Source organism: Aythya marila (genome assembly GCF_965140915.1).
Source record: "Aythya marila genome assembly, chromosome: 2".
NCBI lineage: Eukaryota > Metazoa > Chordata > Aves > Anseriformes > Anatidae > Aythya > Aythya marila.
Genome location: NC_139043.1, coordinates 39,898,649 through 39,920,323, shown reverse-complemented (window position 1 = coordinate 39,920,323; position 21,675 = coordinate 39,898,649). Strand labels below are relative to the sequence as shown.

The following is a 21,675-nucleotide window of genomic DNA, read 5'->3' as shown; positions in this document are numbered from 1 at the left end:
TGGACTGAGCTGAATTTGACTGCTTACAAATCTGAGATGTCATCCTCAGGTGGACTGTGAATGCAAAAGCTACTCTGTACTCCTCTCTGCAAAGGAAACAAGAACAATCCTATCAGAAACTCTTCCATATTATTCTTAGGTAAAACAACTGATGCCTAAGCAGAAATGCTTATGTTAATGCTCCTGTCTGTGAAGGTCTGTATAAGTCAGTTCAGTGTAAGCAAAATTTAGAACATGTATTCAAAGCACCAGTCTGTTTAATGCATCTATGCAAGTATTATATTTAACAGAGGGATATGACATCCAAATACTCCTTCACCAGTGGAAAAACAGCCCCAAGTTAATACAAGAAAATGGTTGTACATCTTCATCATTAGATGAGCAGGAAACATAAACAAGGATAAACAAAAATTAGCTTGCAACTTATGATGCTACACTAAGGGAATGAAATTATGAGCCATAGTGGTATCATACAACATTTCAGTATTATCATTTTATGATATCTGTACCTTTTCTTTTCAACAGAGGCTGCTCATATTCTCCATTACACCTTTTGTTGCACACGATGAATAAGCAAGGTGGTCCTTTAAATCACAGGTATTACACTCTACAATGATATTTAAGAATGCTCTTGTGTCTTCATTCCTTTGTAAAAACAAAAATGAAAGTTATTAAATGTTGATCATGGAAAAATCAATCTTTCAGGAAGGGGTTGTGAATACTTTTTTTTTTTTTTTTTTTTTTTTTTTTTTTTTTTTCCCAGCTCTGGAAGTTTCTGCAAAAATACCTCTTTGCACAAAAACAAAAACTGAGTGATCTTTAAGGTCCCTTTCAACACAAATCATTCTATGATTCTAAATTTAAGAGGTAAGTTTTTTTTTTTTTTATTTTTTCCTATTTATTAAACCTGTTCTGGAATATTAATTCTGCATATAACTATTACAGACTTTTCCTTCTCCACACTAATTCTTTGTTTTATATAAAACAAATTCTTTGATATATATTTTTATATCACTTAAAAATACTGTTCTATACAAAACATTTTTATACCCTATTCTTAATTTGCATTTCAACTAATTGCTGTAGAAGTTTCATATTCTTTGTGTATGGAGAGTGGGCTCTTCTACAGCTATATTTTCTTTTGTTTTTCTCTCCCCTTCCTCCCCTGTGTAAATGTAATTATAAAAGTACGTTTAACAAAAGACTATTCACTATAAAAAACATCCTAATGTGAAGCAGCAGTGAGATGATACACCACACATCCACATGCGTAGTCATTATCAATAATAACAGAAACAGGATCAAGTGATAGAAATATATTTGATTTAAATCAATCATTTGGGGAGTGTATTTATTCAAGAGCCTTCAAGCAGTGATGAATAGCAGGTTTCTAAATGTGCTATGAGGGTAAGCAAATGAGTCATTATTTGTGTTACAATGCAATAGAATTGGGCAAGAACAGCCCTACAAGAGGGGATATGCAGTCATATCTAACTGTTTATTCTATTACATTCATCACCACAGGGTGTATCTGTACGTGTCAGGTCAAGGTCAGTAATCCTGGTTCGCATGAATCATTCTCAGCACTAATGAAAACCACCCCAGCTTCAGCAGGCAGCGGCAACGGGCTGCCAGCACTAGGGGCTCAGGGCTCAGGCAGGACAACCAGGGTGTGGGCACAGGGGGGAGGCCTGATCATCAGAGCCTGGGGTACGAGATGACCACATAAGAGAGGCAGATAAATTCTGTGGAGGACAAAGCTTTGCTCTTCCATCACAGATTATGGCTTCTTTACACCTTGTCTGTTGGAGCTACAAACCCAAGAGGAGCTCTCCCTCTCTCCCTGACTCTCTCTTTTAAATTAGGTACTCAGTCCAATCGAGTCTTCAAAGAATAAGTTTTAAAGTTATGACAACGATGAACCCTACTTATTTTTCTCCATAAGCTTCTTGAAGTCAGGGTAGCAGAGGGATATGGGACATAGGGAGGAGGCTTTCTTTTCCTTTTCTTCCAATGGGAGAATCAATGCAAGTTCTACATACAGTTTCTCTGCGTTTCAAAGTGTGCAGATAGAAAGAATGATATGCTTGGTGGAGGTGCCGATGGCATATAGATGTATATGTGCATGAAAAATTAAAAAGCAACTGTGGAATACCTTTCCAGAGCTGCTGCAGTGACTGCTGTAATTTGACATACAAGTGGAGTCATTACCACGATTACAAACAAAAGTTACACACACCATTTGCACTTATGCAACACACCGCTCCGCCAAATCCTCGGGACTACAGCGGCATTTTAAACTATTGTTTTGTTGTTGTTGTTTTTTGGTCTCGCCTGAAAATTGCTAATATTCATCTCCGAGCCTGTAACTTTTTAAGTATTAGGTCCGGTGTTAAGCTGACCGCACGTTCCAGAGGACGGGGTGCTTCTTGCATGGCAGGCACCCCTTGGTGGGACCGCCGAGCGATCGAGGGCACTTCCCAAGTCTCGGGGGCCCGGAGAGGGGCTGCCGCTGCCTCCCCGCACAGGGGCTCTCGGTAAGCAGCACCCCCCGGCCGAGTGACACCGCGATGGAGGCAGGAGCACGCGGCACCGGCGCTGGGGATGGCAGGAGGTAACCTACACATGGCTCTCGGCGAAGCTCCGTGGGAGGAGGGCTCCCGGCGGGGATGGGGACGGGGTCTCGCTGCGCGCCCCCCCCTTGTCCCCCCCCCTTGCCCGCCGCCCCCCAAACCCCCTCCCAGCTCCCAGGAGCGGGGCGGGGGGCGCGGCGCTGCCTGACGCCGGCTTGGTCGGGGGCGGGACCGCCGGGACCGCGCTGCTCCCTCCCGCCCGCCCCCGTCCCCATCGCCGTCCCCGTCCCCGCCGCCGGGTCCCGGGCCCCATCTCCGCCCCCGCGCTGTCCCCGCCGGGCCCGGCGCTGCGGGGGCCGCCCCGGCCGCGGCATGGCCGGCGCGCTGGGCAGGGGGGCGGCGGGCTGGCGGCTGCGGAGCGCGGCGGGCGGCAGGAAGGAGAAGCCGCCGGGCGGCAAGCCCCAGCCGCCACCGCACGGTAAGGGGCCGGGCGGGACGGGGGCTCGGGCTGTGTGTGTGGGGTGTCCGCTGGGATCGCTCCGGGAGGGGGCTGATGGTGTTCCTCGCCCGCCCGTGGGTGCGAGGGGAGGGGGGTCACCGCGCCTCAACTCCGCCGGAGCTGCGCCTCTCGCCTGCTGGCTGCCGGGCGCCGGGGAGAGGAGCATCTCGCTGCGATCGCGGCGTCCTTAATCGTGGCGGAAAGCGATTGCAGCCGGTGAACCTGGGGACAGTCCTCGGGGTCTTTTTTGGCTTGCCTGCGGCTGCCCTGAGTGCTGGGGAAGCACCGCTACCAACCCCCGCCGGGGCTCCCCCGGCTCCCGACGCCCCTCCCGAGGTGTTTGCGAGGTCCCAGCCCGAGCCCGGGGGGGCCGAACCGGGTGCGGGCTCCGCTCCGTGCTTGCTGCGGGGCTCGGCAGCCCCCGGGGGAACTTCGTGCTGCGGGGCGGCTGTCACCGCTGTCACACGCCTGCCGCCCGCTCGCCGCCGCCGGGCAGCCTCCCTGCCGCCTTTGCCAGAGGGCGAAGAGGAAGCGGACCCAAAGTCTGAGCAAAGCCTTAGTGGGTATCAAAAAACTCCGAGAGAAATGACCGCGGAGGGGAGGAATGCTGGCCAGTTAGAGAATACAAATGGCTGGCTGTAGCTGCAAGTACTTAGGCTCCCCTCTCTGACTGTGATGCTAGCAGTGGGGATAACTCGCAAGGAGAGCGCGCAGCCAAGCCGGGGGGGTTCACCCCTGCCCCCGTTAGAGCCGGTGTTTGCCCACAGACCGGCTGGTGCGAGGGGTTAGGCCGGGCTGAAAGCCTTCTTTGACCGCCAGAAAGTTTGCCGTAATTGTGTAGTTGCGATGCTGCGGTATGCTGCCAAGATTAAGATGTTATCAGTATCTCTATACTGTAAATTAGTTACTATGGGGAGATATTTTATAACTTGGTTCTACTTAAGGGTAGCAGAAAGGTGTGGTGTGCTTCAGTCTGTCTGTTGCTTCTTAGAAGTGTTTTGTAAAGTATCGTGCGACGCTAAGTTCTGGTTTAAGTAATTACCGTATCAACACGGAACATAAATTACACTGCAGCACAGATATTTCGCATCCCAGTTAATTTTCAATTGTGCTTTAAGGGTAATCACTCTTTCTACGGTACTGTCTTTGCAAGGTGCACTGGACTTATTTACAATGTCATTTACTACCCATTAACAGCAACAAATGTAATGAAAAACAAAATTAGACCTAATTTCTCTGTCCCTACTGCTGACTGTATGCTACAGTGAGCTATTTTATTTTATTTTATTTTATTTTATTTTATTTTATTTTATTTTATTTTATTTTTTTATTTTAAATATATATGTATATTTATTTATTGTATTTTTTTATGTGGGAAGGGAAGGTGCAGTATGACTTCAATATGCTTCTCAAAATTTCAAAGTTTTAGAAACACTTTGTTTTCCAATAATGGACTTAAGTAATATAATACTGACCACCTTGCGTTGGAGTGGAAAACGTACTTAAAATATTCAGGCTAAAGAGTTTTAGGAATTATCACGATTTTACTTTTTGGTGTATCTTACTTATAAGTGAGCTGTCAGCAGTTTTTAACAAGGTCAACTCATTCATACATGCATGCATGCAATCATCAAAATGAAATAAGAACTATTCATTTTTTACAACAAAACTGGGAGGTGGCAGGAACAGGAAAGAATTTAAATTTTAGCAAATAATGCTGTTCTTTCCTACTCTTCTTCCTGCAAAAACTGTTCCAGTTGGCCACCTACCTGTGTCGGCAAAAAAATGGCACAGCTCCATGTATCTCAGTGGCACTGTTATGATTGACACCAGCTGAAGACCACGCATGACATTTCTGTGTGTGTTTGGATTAAGATACATTTACCCAATCATCACTTAAGGCTGGCTGGGTGCTGCAGGCACACTGAGCTGTGAACGTGTGAGCAAGCCTGCCTTTTGACTGCATCAACTTACAAGTATTTGCCAGCTTTGATGTTCTTCTTGCCTTTTGTGTGAGTAAATATAGCTGTCAATTTATTTTGACATGGAGCTATTTGATATGATTCTATATCAAGTATGCTTATTCAGTACTTTATTCATCAACAACTTTATGTTATCAATTGCAAGTAAAAAAAAGCTTTTTCATGATTGAACCATGCACTTAGGGCATTGTGACCTCAGATTTTTCTGTGTTTTTTCAAATGCTTCAAAATGCAAATACAAACATGACATTTTCTGTAATCTCGTGGACAGAAGTTTATGTTCTGCATGGAATGAAACTTTGAAAAATGCAAAGTGATGAAAAGTAGGACTAACATTTCCACCTGCTGTGGTCTAGACAGTAAACAAAGTGTTTATCAAGACAAGAAGTTCAAGATCCTGATAAGATGATAAATATTAATGATCTTATAAAAAGCTTGTTTTTATAGCACTTTACCTGTAAAATCTCTCAAGAGCTTGAAAACCAGATGGATAGCTACAGCCACAATTCTTCTACAGGCTTTCTAAGCAGATGTTAAGGAGTAGCATAATGGAAACCACAATGTAAATCAAGTAGTGTTTTGCTGTACTACTTAACAAAACTTTGAGATGCCTGTATGCATTGAAGAAACCTCCTCCCTTGGGGAGCAGGTATAGAAAGTTTGTGACTAGAAGCTATGAGAGATAAAAATGTTTACATTATCTGATGCCACAAAAACTGCTGAGGAGAAAGCAATATTTTTATATACATTTTTAAAGGTACATAAAACTTTTGTAGTAAACTAGTAGTTCTGCATCATTAGTATTAAAACTGCAGGGAGAAAAATGTAACTAAATAGTGTTGGATGTATGTGTAGGAGTGTGTACACACCAGTGATGTATTAGAACATGATTACTTCAAATATTTATTTTTTAATTTCTCACAAAAATGTGCCAAGTTTAGGCTAGGAAATGTAAGTCTTCTGTGCTTCAGCCAGCACAATGAAATCAGTCAGTATCGTGCCAATATGTTGGATCACACCCAGGCAGGCCGAATAAATAAGTGTGAGCTAAAGCAACACAGATTTTTTTTTCCACCTGGGCCAGCTGACTAGTTTTAGTCTTAGCCTATCTAGAGTTGTAACAAAACAGGACAGAATCTGTTGTCTCCCCTTCATAAGGTAAGGATAGAAGTCAGCATGTTGTAGATCCAGAGAATTGGAATTCTCTGTGTTGAACTAGGGAAAGGATGGGATGGAGGAAAAAACCAACAAGCCTGACCATGGTTTTCCTGGTGCACATGCTTTGATGTATGCACACATGCTAACAACTTCTGGTTGCGACTGGATTGGACTAATTCTGCAGTTGATAGTAGAAAAATGAAGAGTCCTACAAACTTTCCAATTTCAGATGGTATAATCTTCACACATTTCTTTCTGAAATATTCACAATGTGTTTCAGTATTTTCTGTCAGCTTCTTCCTTTTTTCTTTCTCTCTCTCCTGGGAAATAATGTTCTTGGTTGTATTCAGGCAGTCATAACCAAATCTTCTGTTGTGCTGGAGCCGTAGTTCTCTACACCTCACTTTTTACCTGTGGCTTATTGTGGTATTTGTAAAAGTGAATGTCTGAAATGCATGTAGGCGTTATATATGTCTGCTTAATATAACAGAATATAAGTTCTCAAAGCAAGTAAGCCTTTCTGTGCTCAGCTGGAATAATCTGCAGGTAAACTTTGAAACTTAAAATGCTTTCTAGCCTATGTGTTCATCAAGTATGAACATTGATGTTGTTTCTGTTTGGATCTACTAACACTTAGATGCCTCAGCTGCTCCTGTGGTCTTGTTACATCAGCCAGGGAGCATGTTTGCCATGTGTAATGCAGACCTTGCTGTGAAGACATGGCATTCAAAGGAAATGGATGGATAAAGGATTTGACATGAAGAGCAAGAAGGATTAGTTTACTAAGCGAGTTTTAACTCTCTTAGCCTTTCCATTGATGTGAACACAAGCTGATACCACTTAACTTAATTGTACTACTATATGTATACTAGTTACAACTACTTAGAGAACTCGTGTGACTTGAGTCAAGTTCTGTTGTGGTTTTTATTTTTATTTTTATTTTTTTCCTATTCTACAGTGAGGCTTGGGGTTCTCAGTAACTCAAAGCCATGGTAGCAGTCATTGGTAGTCTCTGATTTATTATTATTATTATTATTTAAATTTGAAAAATGTTTTCCTTCTGTAGTATTTTTCAAATAAGTTCACATTGGTGTTACTGGGGTGGGTGAAGAAAACCATACTCTTCTTGGCCAGAAATGCATATGATAAAATTAGCAAATACCTGTAACATGGCTGTATATGACATTTTCCCCCAGTTCATGGAAGAGTTTATTTATGACAATAATAAAACCTTAACATTACAACTTGTACAATTATAAATAAGTAACCAGAGCTACAAAGCCATAGATTATTCTAAATCTGAGTTTACAATGGAATGACAAACACAGCATCTAGAATTTAGAGGCTGACTGCAAATACAGTTTTATGATGTTCATTTAAATTCAATTTCTGCAGAGAAATATAGATTAGAAACCAAAGATGACTTCTCGAACCCATATCCAGACCTTTTTTTTTTTCTTTTTAAAGAAGATTTGGAGAGTTTTAATCAGACAGAGGTCACAAATCACTTTGCTGGGAAATGCAAGGTGTGCTTTAAAAGGGGAAAAAATTACTTTGATAATTTGGCTCTTGCAGTTTAAATTGCAAAGCTAGGTGAAGTAGTTACTCTGACAGAAGTATAGAAACTATCTCATTTTAGTACATTCTGAAGTATTTTATATTTCTGAATAACCCTGGCTCAGGGGCATTTTATACTCACATCTGGAAGTTTCCAGTCTCAGCGCTCAGTCTAGTGTCTCTGCCTTTGTCTTTCCATTTAGTCTTGCTATGTTATAACAATGAATCATCTTGTCCATTAACTAAAGTTGGAATGTCTGTTTATGCACTGAATTTGTTTCATCACATTGCCATAATGATTGGAACTGTGGCAACTCCCGACTGCTTTCCCATATGTATTTGGGCTGGACTTGACCCAGTGCTGTTCTAAGCAGCAGCAGGATAAGCCATCACAAAGCCTGGAATATCTTTATCCTCCTAGGATTCAATGTCTTTCTCATGAAACTCCAGGGTAGCATTTTTGTATTCTGCCTCCATGTATATGAAATCGGGTGGAGGCTGTAGGATTTCTAATCATACAAAATCACAGCACAGCCATAATACACATACACGTACAACAGTTAAACCAGGAATGTTGTTACTGTAGGTTCTCTTTGATATGCTCTGATTTTGTTGATCATTTTTAAATTTGTGCTAATTAAAATATTGAAGCATTAAATAGAAAATGAAAAAAAACAATTGTGGGCTTCTTTGATATTTAGTAATTCTACTACAACAGGCAAGTGGCATGGTGTAAACAAAGGTGCCAAGTGGCAGGGAGCCTGTGCCAGCAGGTGCAAATTCACACCTCTTGCCGTGTGAATGCAGATAGCCATGGGCTTGCAGATGGTGTTCTGGTTGCTACTTTAGCAGACTATTTTGCAATTCAGTGTCCTTTTATTAAAAAGGTATTAAACGGGCTGTTTACCCTTGACTCATTTAATAGCACATAGCCTTAAGACTGTGGTGATGTTATTGAAACTATTCTCATTATTTCCATGAAAAATAATAATAATAATTGTTGTGTTTAGAAGGATTAGTAAATGCTGAAGGATCTGTTTTACAAACAAAACCTACATGTTTTGTAAAATATATGGATTTTTTTTGTTGTTGTTGTGGTGGTTTTGTGATCTTGTCTTGCATGCTATGATGTCGAAGAATATTTTTGTGTGCTCTCTATGGCCAATTTTCATAAAGAGTTGTTGATGCCGTACTCCTATATAAAGTATTTACAAGCATAAAAGAGGAGTAGGAATTAGTGGGGAGAACCTTCTCCTGGGGGTGGATTAAAGTAGAGCTGTTAGTTTGTGATAACAAAACCAAGAGCCTGTTGAAAGAAGTGAGAAAAAGGACTTGTTATTGTCAATGACTGCATTGAGCTTTGCTGTATAAACCATTCCAGTATTTAGCTCAATACTTACTACTCTGAAACTCTGAAACTAGAGCTGTCTAAACTGCTGGCATTTATAGTGAGGGGGTGGAACGGGAAGTTGAGAAGTGATTCTTTTTTCTCCAGAAGCTGGGTTGAGGAAATTCACATATAGTATAACCAGGTGTCCCCACCACTCTCTTCTTTTTGGCTGATAGTCACTGTTGTTTCATGTGGGAGGTCATGGTTGTTGCTAGACAAGAAATGGGTGTACAAATCATTTTTATTTTTTAGAGGTAAGTGAGAGGAGGTTCTATAATCAGAAGCTGTATGTGGAAAGATCAAGGCACCCTTGTGATGCATTCACATCAGCCAGGATCACAGAACAGATGAGTTGCTGTGCTGGGCAGAATGTTTCCAGACTTCTGCATCATTTCTAAACGTAAGGCATCCTTATATTCTAAACTTGACTTGATTAATGTATAGCTTACAGTGTTCTAGGATGAGTTAGAGGGAGTGAGGGAATAGGAATGCAATCTTTTTTCATAACTTTTTTTTTTTTTTCTTAAGCTAGAGCTAAATTTTTGGCCTTCTATCTGTTTGTGATTTCAAGAGATACTTTCAACTGTCTTTAAAATGGATTTTCCAAGTGATCTTTAGAACATAAGAAATGCTTTAGGGAAACATGGTCTTTCCCTTTTCCAGTATGGATGATGTTGGACTTTGTTGGCTCTCTCTGGCTGGCTGCTCTGAGTCCACATATTGATTTCAGTTAACATGAAGTAGCCTGAGGGGTTGGTCACTTGTTTATGTTGATGGTGCAGCCTCGGTTGCTCCAAACCTTTGGCTTACCGAAGTAATTTCTAACAAAGCAAAGAAGAATTTATCAATGTTTTTATTCATTGTGTAACAGGAGAAAGTCTGGTTATTCTTCACTGAGGGCTGGTAATAGTCTGATTGTAAAAGGAACATGTTTTGTGTTTTCTTCTGTGCAGTATTTTTTTCCTAATCTCTAGGCTGAGAAACCAGTCCAAATCAATTTCTTTGCTTCTTGGGAGGGTGCTATATTACAATTGTAAAGGCATGTAAAGGATCACTCTGCAGAAACTGTAGTGACTGGGATGAGATTCTGATCTTTGAAAGATTTGAGCTTGTGGGACGTAGCCACTTGCTTTATGCACAATAGCAGTTGGTGAGCTTATTTTCTAGGCTTTTTGAGTTTGTTTGTTTTGCAGCTTGTTTTGGAGGCTGACACAGACAGATGATCATACAGAAGTAGTGATTAAGTGACACCTGAGGGACTTGCAGAGTTCTTAATAACTTTCAGCAATTCTTCTGTTGCAGGAGGGGATCAATGTGAAGATGCGCCCTGGATTGTGGCCAGCTTTTTGCTGTATTTTATTCCTGTAGCACCATAATGCCATTTTGATGGTAGACATACAAACTTAAGACAATGTTGTTTAAAAGACGAAGGTTGCAAAATTCTCTATCAGTATGGTGTCACAAAGCTGTATGGCTCTTTTTAAAATCAAGTTAAAATATTTCCATCCATTATACTCTAATTCTGTTTGGTACATCTGGAGGAAACTGAGGATAATTCAGGTCAGAAGGAGCCTAAGGAAGTCTCCAGTTCAATCTCCTGCTCAGGGTCAGCTGTGACATCAGAACAAATTGCACAGGTTTTTCTCAGGTCCACTGCTGAAAATATCCAAGGAAGGAGAAAGCACAAAATGTGACAAACATTTTTATTTTTTCCCAAGTCCAAATTCAAAATCAAGCCTAAAAACTCTGTGGAAGTGGGAGTTCTACATGATGGCCATGTCTGTGTAGAAACTGGGCCAAGAGGAAGTGGTGCTGAAATGGTTTTTCAGATGATCTGAAGTATCATTTGTAAAACATAACACAAATTGCCTTGTTCCAGAAAAAATACCACATAAGACTAAGAACTTGCTTGTATGCATGACTTTCTGAATAAGAGTAAAAGCAGCCATTCTTAAGCTTGCAATCCCACATAACAGTGCACTGAGAAACATGGTAACTTTTTGAGAAATACAGAGTGCCAGGTATGTAGCCTTGAGGCTGTCCACTGCATAAATAAGAAGTGCAGGCGAGATTTTGTGGTAAGAAGAGTCTTGACAACTTGAGTAATTGGAATATCCCAATGTAGTTATAGAACAGAGGTCCCTGGTCATTATGCAAAGAGCCTGAAAGGTAATACTCTGCTGTTTTTTCTTTTTGTTTGTTTGTTTGTTTTTGATAGGGGTGAGGGCTTCAGTCTCTAGACTGCTCTATTTTGCTTCATCTCTTCCTTAAATTTGTTGAAGTTTGCTCCTGAATGTATCTGTCTTGATTTAGAGGTCCAGCCTCAATATTCATTTTAACCTTTTATTCTCTTCTAGAGTAAGATCATCGATCTCTGGTACATGCACCTTTCTTCAGCAATGTTAAAGGAAGAGAACTAGTGTAGGATCTATTTAAGTGTTATCTACAAAGATTTATAACCTGTGCACTCCTGGTAATACTTCAGGTGTCAATGTTAGGGGGAACACCTGGTTTGGAAACTAATTTGGTTAATTTAACTAATTTATGTTTTTCCTGATGCAGGGAAAAATTAAGGACTCTTTCTGCCACCAAGGGTGTGAAAATTTGGCAGTGGCTGACTCTGTGATGCAAATGGCAAGACAGATTTCTCCCATTTGTAATATTTAACATATTTCTTGGGAATTAGCACCTGCCCTTGAACAGTTGTATTTTTAAATGTGTGTATGTGTGAGAAGGTGTGTGTGAAACTAATCCTTGTAGCAGAAGGAATTAGAGTGAACTAATAGCTTTTTCAGGAATCTGTGTTCTCTGGTCATAACTCATTCTGAGTCTGGAATCTGGTGTAGAGAAATGTGCTGTATGAAGGGTGACATTAAGTACTTTCATTGTCAGAGCAGCACTGCATAGTGCATATCTGTGTTACCACAATTTGTTGTCTGTATGTTTCTGCTACAGAAGAAGATAGCAGTCACAGCAGGCACTACTGAAGAGCGTGGTTAGGACTCTGCTGCCATCTGTGTTAGCACTGTCTGCTCATGTTATTTGCTTGTTTCCATATGTGTAGTTTAGCACTTAGCCTCTACAGCCATTATAGTAACGTATCTGAAAACAGTTGTGATAATGAAAGCTGATTGGAAACAGTCGTTAAAAAGTTAATTTGCTTGTTTTCAATGTACATGGTCTACTTTTTTTTTTTTAGTATCTGCTACTACTTTAGGCAAGTTTAGCAAGATACTGCTGCACATTCCAAATTTGAACTCATCGCTTTTGGCTTTGTACATCATAATCACCTCCACAGCAACCACTGTGATGCCATAAACAGAAGGTTTGACTTCAGGTGAAGAATTTATGCCATAAAAGTAGAAATATTCCTAAAGGAAAATGTGGGGGGATAAGGAGGATGTGGAAAGTGCTTATTCTGACTTTCTGTGTAGTGTTTGTTTTTTTCTTTTTCAAAACTTTTCTTTCAGCTATCACTAAAGATTAAAAAAACAAAAACAAAAACAAAACAACAAAACTTTCAAAATGTCAAAGTGAATCATCTATTTTAGATAGTATAATTGAAAAAAAATGTATGAGCAGCAGAGTTTTATTCTGCATTGGATTTCTTTCTGTCTCTTTTCCATTCATTAAAAAAATAAAACAATTTTAGTAAATCCACAGTGGGAGGATAGTTTTTCTTCTGTACTTTTCCCAGGGTGCAGCAGGAGAAATTGCATTTCCAGTTCATGGAGAATGAAATTAAACTTACTCTGTCCGCTACTCCTACACTCAACACATTTGTGGGAGAGATGCTTGTGTGCTATAGGAAGCAGTGCCCTGAATGCACTTGCATCTGCTCTTGTGCTTGAAGGAACAGGCACAGATTTGGGCCCACGTTAACTCCCAAATTAGCACTAGGTACTGTATAGAGTGCTTGTGTGTGTCTGCCTCTTCTCTAAGGTGTTGCTCTTGGAAGGGGAGACTTAGAATGTGTCACTTTGTTTGCTTCTAGTGGCTGAGATGACTCTGTTCTGTGGTATATTTGTATATTCTTAGAAAGGTCATGGTTTTACACAGTATCAGAAAATTGAAGGATACCCATTTTTAACTTGCATCATTTCATGCTCAAAACATATGAGGGTGATAAGCTGTAAAGTCAGTAAAAAAGTATTTGGTAAATGTAAATTACATTGTGGCAACTGAAAAAGAGCAGAATGCCATTTATTTGTTTAGTGGTTGTGGGAAAGGCAACTTTGAGGAGAGAAAAAAAAAAAGGCAAACAAAAAACCAAACACATACCACTTTCTTCTTAAGTAGTGAGATCTATCTCTTTAACTCTTTGATCATCCTTCTGATAGGGATAAAGTACACAAACATCTATTTCTAGGGCTTGCTGCCCTTAGAGCTGGCCTGGCCACTTCCTTTTGGGCTGTGGCTTCTCTAAAGCAGGTAGATAAGTACTCAAATGACTTTAGTTTTGATGCAGCACCTGAAGTACATAACAGCAGATGTAGCAATAAGTACTTCCTTTTCTTCCAGCATAGAAATTGAATGCATATAATACATATGAAGAAAAATTCTCCAATAACAGAAAAAAAAAAAAAAAAAGAAAAAAGAAAAAGAAAAGGATCAGCAAGGATATCTGTTTAATATAATGCTGATCCTGTGTTCCATAAAACTTGTTAACAGGAGAAGACTCTCACTATTTATAAAAAGGTTAGCACTTGCTGTTCAACAACTCCAGCAGTTTTCATTTGCATTTCAAAGCCAGAGAGAGAATAAGAAAGCTCATATTTTTAATTCCAATAGTATGTCACTCCGGCTGACTGTGTCTGTAAAACTGGCGCACTATGGGCAATTCTCATCAATTTCATTTGTTGCATCTACTCAGATGAGCTTTTAATCTCCTGCCTGCTGATCCCTGGTTTATAATCAGATTTGACAGAGATAGGATGGCTGTAAATATCTTGATGTGAAAGTCAAGATAGAACTGTCATTTCTCTCCTTTCTCCTCTGGTGAGGTAAAATTTTATTTGCAAAGCGTGAATAACTAAAACTTAAAACTGCCTAGTTTCATACTGTTTCAGGTGCATCTGTTCACAACTAAGCCTTTTTTCTAGAAAAGGCAGGAACCTTCCTTGCTTATTTATTGACTTGCTTCTAAATGTTTTGGAAATAAATTTTATGTCAACTTGAATAATTATTCCCAGAATTTGATAACATGCTGATTTCAGTTAAGACCTGAAATAATAGATATTTGTGGTGTAGGTTCTCATTTTGATTCCTGAATAAAGCCATTCAGGAATGGTTTTAATGCTGTCAATAAAAACCTCACAGTTAAATGAATGAAAACGTGTAATAGCTATGTTTACGGAAAGTCTGTTCATACTTTTTTTTTTTTTTAATTTTGTATACGTGATGTTAGCTGTGTAACTTCTGCATCTCTTTTGCTTCCCATCAAAATGGAAAAATACCTCTTTGCTTTTTTAAGACTCAAATTTTGCCACAAACATATCAAGATATATCAAGAATATATCAAATATATCAAGAATATTCAAAATACAGAAAGTTAGGAACATACACAAATTTAAGTATATATTCTGATTCCATTAAGTGTAATCTGAGCACATGGAATTAAAACAATTATGTTCAATTAAAATAATTGTGATAATATATTATCAGTCCTTTTCCATTCAATAAAGTTTTGTTTGTGATGCTTGAATATTTTTAGCTTTTCATGTCTCCTCATTCATTTTTGTAGTCTTATTTAGTATTCTGATATTATCCCGCTGTAACCTCTCTGCCACAAATCCTTCTGTTACCAGTCATGGGAGGAAAAAGACTCTAAATATACTACTTTTTTTTTTTTTTTTTTTCCCCTCTTACTCATCTTTTCATGATATACTCATTTCCATGTCTTTTCTGTTCCAAAAGTTCTTCAGCTTTTGTTTAGTCCCCATGACCTCAGTTAAATCCAAGATTTACTGTCAAAAGCAAGAATTTCAGTGTGGTGCCCCCTCCTGCATAACCTCTTGCTTCTTTCTAGGATGTGATGTTCCTGTCAGTTGCCTACTCAAATTTCATCTGGTACACTAACAACTCCTCTACTTATATAAATTATCTTCTGTTTAAATATAGTCCTAAATGTGATTTTCTTAAAGATATTAATGTTTTGTCTTGTGTGTGAACATTGCATGCATGCAATTGTAATAGGAGTCCATACTGTCAGCTTGGTGAACCACAAAATCCATAGCTCCACAGGTTTATCTACATCACAACACCATAAAGTTTATATTTTTTACTTGCTTTCTGCTGAGTTTATGCCAATAATTCCAGGAAGATAACTCCTATTGATTTTACAAACACTGTAAACGTTATTGGTATAATTACAGATAGAATAGAAGAATAATTCTGAGTAATCCACCTCCCCAGCTTTGCAAATCAAAACCAAACTCAATTCACACAACATGAAGACAAGTGCTAGTAATGACTGTAGTCTTTTGAAGCTGCTGTTTTCACTGATGTGCCAGTGGGTAGATGTCTTTTTTTTATTAAGTACATGTGACTTAGAGAACTCTATGGAAATCACCGATAGAAAGGGAGAATCTGATTTGTGAGGTGACTGCAGACTGTCTGTGGGCAGTGACAGACCGCATGTCACTGATCACTTCTAGCATGGGAAGTCAGTGCTGGTGGACCAGTAGTTGTGGCAGGAACTCAACCCTTGGAATTCTTGTCCTGAGTGAGAAGATGATGCAGCCCCAATATTGGGCTTTATATACTAGCAGAAAAAATCATTTTCTGCTGGCTCAGTGTCCCTGACTGTTGCAGCCTCCTTTCCTTTGGGTTATCACCAGATATGTTGTTACTTAACTTTAGAAAGATAATGAAAAGTTCCCTGCAGTAAATAAGCATTGTAATGTCATTATTAATACTACATTTCCCTTTGGCAAGCTTTTCAACTTGAGAGCATATTTCTTCTCCTGCACTTAAAATTAATTTTATATGCCTTGACAGCCAAGTTGCATGAAGTAGGAGGAGAACAACACAGATGGTGCTGATTGAAGGTGCATATTTGGACTGAGCTGGTCCTACCAGTGTACAGTCATGTCCAACTGACAATGAGCCAAAAGAGAACCTTCCGGTAGGAGGCAACTGCAATGTATCTGGCCAGAAGACAAAGCTGAAATGGATTTCAACAAATGGGAATGAGCTGTGAATAATTCAACTTAGGCAAAAGCGATAAGCATCATTCGGTGTGTGTTGGCCCTTAATTGGCTTTGAATTAGAAATTTTGCAACTTCAGGTGAAAGATGGCAAAGACTGTTTCAACTAAATTGAATTGCTTGAGATTTTTGGAGGGAAAACAATACAATTCCTGTCAAAATATGAAAAGCACTTATATATATAAATGTATTATATGATATGAATAAATGTCATATATCAATAGATAAAAATAGAGTGCCTGGTGTGGAAGGGAATATGCAGAACTCTGTTAGAGGACACAGCACTGCCTAACTCTTTCAAACAGTCATAGGTGGCTTCCTGTCAGTGAGTCAGAAGTTGGATTTTATGGCTTGAACATACGGAAATGTGTAGCTAATTTCTGCATAGGGGCTATTTGCATTTTGGAAAATGGATCTGTTACCAAGAAATTTACTAAGGCAAATTTGTAGGCTTTTGAGGGTAGAGAGCGATATGTATTTTGGGGAAAGGTAGCATTTGGCCAAGTATGCATGCATAAAGCTTGAGTATTATTGTCACTTTATGAAATTGCTTATCAGTAGTTTCTTGAGTAAACAATTTAATTTTATGAATGTGGAATATTTTTTGAAATGCAAAAAGCAAAATATTGTAGCTCATCAAAGGAGGTCAATAGCAAAGAATGTGACTGAGAGGGAGACAAAACAGTAGAAGAAGGTTTTCGTTTCAGATGAAGGGCATTCTACAGCTGAGTCTGTATGAAGGTGAGCACAGTGAATTTAAAAGACGTGGAGAGGATGAAGTATTTAAGTATTGAAAGAAAGCAGGGGAGGCGTATGATATGTGGTGGTCAACAATAATGATCAGTCCAGTTCAAGAGCTGAAAAAGGTATTTGACTGATGTGCTAATCACACAGTAAAACAGTAAAGAGATACTGTTTTAATTTATCTAATTTATATTTGGAGGAAAACAGTGAGGACGTTTCCCAGGTAAAGATCAAATCATTAGATGAGATATTAAAATAAGCTACCTGCTTTAGTAGGATCTATTAGGGGACAAAAATTTTTTAAAAGATCTGCAGATTTCAATAAACCGGTTATCACAGATCTAATAGTGAGTGGACAGCGAGTCCCTTCTCTTATCAAAGATAAGAATATAATGATATAGCAATTGATCAGCCCAGGCTATGAATCCAAGTCTGTCTGTGAATTCAAGAATATGATTTCAGCACACAGATAGTTGACTGGAGCTGAGAACTTTTTGTTATTTCTTAGAAGATATCAGTAAATAAGAATGACTTTGGAGTTAGCCTGGCTTTTGGGATGTTTCAGAGGAAATTGAAACAGGCACTAAGGGACCTCTTAGATGTTGAATTGTTGCTGATAATGTTCTTGTTACAAGGAAAAGGAATCTCAGGGAAGAGGCAGTAAAGCTCTGTGCAATCAGACAGTATTAACTCTTTGGGGAATGTCAGGCAGTGTGTGTGTGTCTACATTAAAAGTAGAAAGGGAAGGTAGCATTTGTGGAAGTGAGACAACAGCGAAGCATAGGGATGTCTGGGAAACTGAAGAGAGCTCAAAGAGAATCCTTAGGGAGTCAGGGGTTCTAAAACTTTGTGGAAACTAAGCCATGTTAGCTGCACTGTGATACTTCAGGAGATTCCCCAAAACAAGCACTGGTGTGAAGACTGCACACTGTGATGTTTGCTAGCAGAGTCTTCAGAGATGCAGGCGAAATTGGTTGCAGAGCTACTTGAGACCAATGGCCAGTGCTAAAATATCAGATCCCTAGCTGACAGTGTGACTACTCGCATTGCTTGAAAGCTGTATATTAGTACAGCACAGGGAAAAGCAGTGGATTAGAGGAACTGAATCCTTTATTGCCCACATTTACCTTTTGCAGCCCATGCCACTACTGTACAACTGGCAACACATGGAAGTGATTAAGGGGAGTTAAGATAAACAGCTGCTTGAAACAGGGACTTGTAGGCAGTCCTCACACAAAAGCGAGCAGATCTGGGTGATCAACTAGTACGTAGCCACGTGGTTTCACTGAGGACAGTTTCTGCATTTGTGCAATGTAGATCTAGATCTGGGACAGCAGTGAGGAGAGAAGAGCTGGCATACAGCAGGCAGGAGAGGGATATGGTAATAAACCTTCCAGTTTCTCCATGTGCATGACCCTTCTAGAAACATGTCTGTAACCTGTTTCTCATTTAATCTTGGCTCCTGTCTGCCTACTTAACCCAAATTCTTGAGCCTTTTCTTGATCATGTTAATCTCAGTCACCCCTCTGTCTATAGTGTATGTGATATGCCTTTCTTAACCATGCTAACTTTAGCTGTTCATTTAAAACAAAGAACAAACAAAAAACTCTCTTTGACCCCTCATTTAAGTTTTTTAATGTGAATTTTTTAGTTCTGCTTTTCCTGGTTCCAAGTCTGAATTTCCTTCTCAGGCAGACTCCTCAAAACTTTACTTTTCAGTTGCCTCCTGTATTTTCTTATCCCTCTCTCTGTCTGCTGAGCCATTCACATCCAGTAATTTTTTCTATATTCATTGGCAAACAATATATTTCCCTAGCATAATTGTCCTAAAGAGCTTTTGCCTTGTTTCAAGATTATTATTATTATTATTATTATTATTATTATTAATCTGAGACAGATATTGAACCTTATAAAGTGTCATTGTAATTAAAGTTTGGCAAAGTTCTGAACAAATGAGAATTTTCTGAAAATGAGGTCTTCCTGATAGCAAATGGCAGCAATGGTTATGTACAGTGCTGTCAGTTCTCCCTATAATTGCAACTTTTCACGCATATATTGACTGAACAAATTGCCTAGAGTTTGAAGGAACAAATTATGCCTAGCACTCACACCTCAGGAAAAATAATAGTAGGCATTTGAAAGAAAGGGACTTAAAGTGATAGAGGGAAATTAAAAATGCACTTGTGTCTGACACTATTGCCTAATGCTCTTAGATGCATCAGTCAACGATACTATGACTAAAAGAAGAAATGCATTATTTTTGTCTCTAATGCACTGTGTGTTTGATAGGCCTTTGGGATGTGTGTAGATCTTCTACAGTACTTCTTTTTAAAAAACAAATTACCACATTGTGTAATTTAGAAAAAGAATGCAGACTCAACACATAATCATGCATTAAATTGCCTTTTTGACCCTAAGTAAATTTAATTGCAGAGAAATTCAGCAGTGAATTGAAGAAGGCATATTTTATTGGCTTATCTGGACCTCTGTCTTTAATTGAATTGGCTAAACTTTCTTATGACTTTCTTTACGCAACAGGGTTTTCTCTGAATAACTTTGTTTAATGGACAAGCTATTCCAAGTCTAGACACAATGTTTGCATGTATATATATATATAAACAATCACATATAACTTTCAATATATTTATTACATTTGCTCTTTTATTTCAAGCTAGTCCACCCTGAGAGTGAAATAACTGTCTTCTGGAAACAGTTTCTACCTTCAGTTGAAGGTTTGCATCCAGGACAACCCTCCCACTTCAGGCAGTCTTCTTGCTCTTCTCCCACTCTGAGATAACTTAACACCTGATATAATCTGTCTGTGTGCCCTTTATTTTTCCTGATGTCATTTCACCATTTCAGTGCTGGTACACAGCCAGTTTTGCCCCTGTGTTCTTATAATTATTCGTAGTTAATACAGCCAGAACCACACAATTATTGAAGCACCATACTTTGTTACTTCTGTGTTAACCAGGTTGGCACCTACCAGGTTCCAGGACTCCCTTTAGAGTGGGGAAATGTATCCAGGCAATGTGAATGCTGAAATTCAAAATTCTGGGCATATCTGGCAGCATGAATGGAGAAACACAAATAAAGGACCAAGGCTGCTTCAAAACAGACAAGTGAACAAGGAAGTGAGCAAAGAAAAAAGGCTTGGGAGGGCTATAGGACTACAAGAATTGAGGAGGAGACTTCTGCTGTTGCTGCCCCAGCTGCCTCAGGGACCATGCCTGTGTTGTTTGAACAAGGGCTAGGAGCAGGCTGATGTGATGAATATGTCATGCCCCCACATAGTCCTGAAACATCTGTGTCTCAGATGCAGTGAGTTGTGTTCTGAAGGGAAGTTTGGGTTAAGTGTCTTCTTTTCCCATTGTCTGGTGCTAGATGTACCACTGGAAGGAGCTTAAATGTAACTGCAATGTATTGTCTCTGACACTGTTGCAAGGCATTCCAGTGAAGGTGATGGGGGGAGTGGGCATCACCAAGCCACAGGCATAGAGGAGTGCAAACTGAGAATTTGTTGCCTGTTCTATGTTGGAGTTTATCTAAGGTTCAGACTGAAGAGTAGACTTGCTTGCAAAGCATTTGGGGGCTTTGTGATTTTGATGGGCTCAGGTTGCATTCACTATACAGTTTTGATGTACCCGCATTCACAAAGTGTAGCAAAGTTTTCTAAGGATGACTAAAATATTAGGCTGGGATGGGATTATTCGCAAAGCTTGGAGCAAGTGGAAGTAAAACTGAAAATGCACAAGGTGAGCCTGGCCAGCATTGTAACTATGCTGGTATTAGATATTTCTCAAAGGGGTTGAGTGGAGAATTGCTGAAATTGCAGATGAAGGCACTCTTAAGAAGTAAAACGTCCTGTTTTTCTGCTGGTCTGGCAGGCTGTGTGTGTTGGAGAGGGGATGGGAATGAGTGGCTGGGAAGAAAATGCAAGCCTGGCAGCCAGCAGTTCGGCTCATTTGGGCTGCTTCAGATATACAGCACTGGGTGACAAATGACTCTTGTGTAGCTGCAAACAGGGCAACAGCACTAGGCAGTAGTTATGTCTTGTTTTCCTTTCCCAGTCTTTTTTTTGCAGTCCTTTGCAATTTAAGCCTCTTGAAGGCACGCCTCAGGGTACTCTACCTCTGTGCAGCTGTGCATGGTATTACTAACTCCATTACCTACTTCCACTATCTAGAACATCAGTTATTGTACAAGGGCTCTAAGAAAAGGCTTTATGATGTGCTAGTAAGTTGAGATATGAATGTCATTCAGGTACCAAAAAAGAGAAGGAAAACCTTCACAATTTATTGATGTTTGCATGGAGACTTGTATTGAAAAAATAGTTTTGTATACAGTGCCTTTAAAAATTCCAGGATGGTAAGGCCATAATGAAGAAAAGTCTTAAATAGCTGCAGGGGACCTGTGACACATCTAAAAGGAAGGAAAGAGGGCATAGGAGATGTGGATTTGATCTCTACAGTAGACGGCAAAGAAAGAAGTTTAGTTAGAGGCAGGTACCTGGAAAAAGCAAGATCATGAAGGAGGGACTACTGGACAAACACAAAAATAAATA

The 21,675-nt window shown here is 39.7% G+C and overlaps 1 protein-coding gene across 2 annotated transcripts in view; it reads left to right on the top strand.

The window, feature by feature from the left end:
* Positions 1–818: 818 nt before the first annotated feature.
* The window catches only part of ZNF385D (zinc finger protein 385D), a 430,542-nt gene continuing 409,685 nt past the window's right edge, over positions 819–21,675 (top strand). Inside the window, exon 1 of one of the 2 annotated variants that reach the window (XM_082754569.1) lies at positions 819–867. In XM_082754569.1, the coding sequence (XP_082610695.1) occupies positions 849–867 (19 nt within the window). In that variant the 5' untranslated portion in view covers positions 819–848. Of the gene's footprint in view, positions 868–2,867; positions 3,052–21,675 lie in introns of those variants that run through there. The other variant, XM_082754568.1, reaches the window with a different exon arrangement.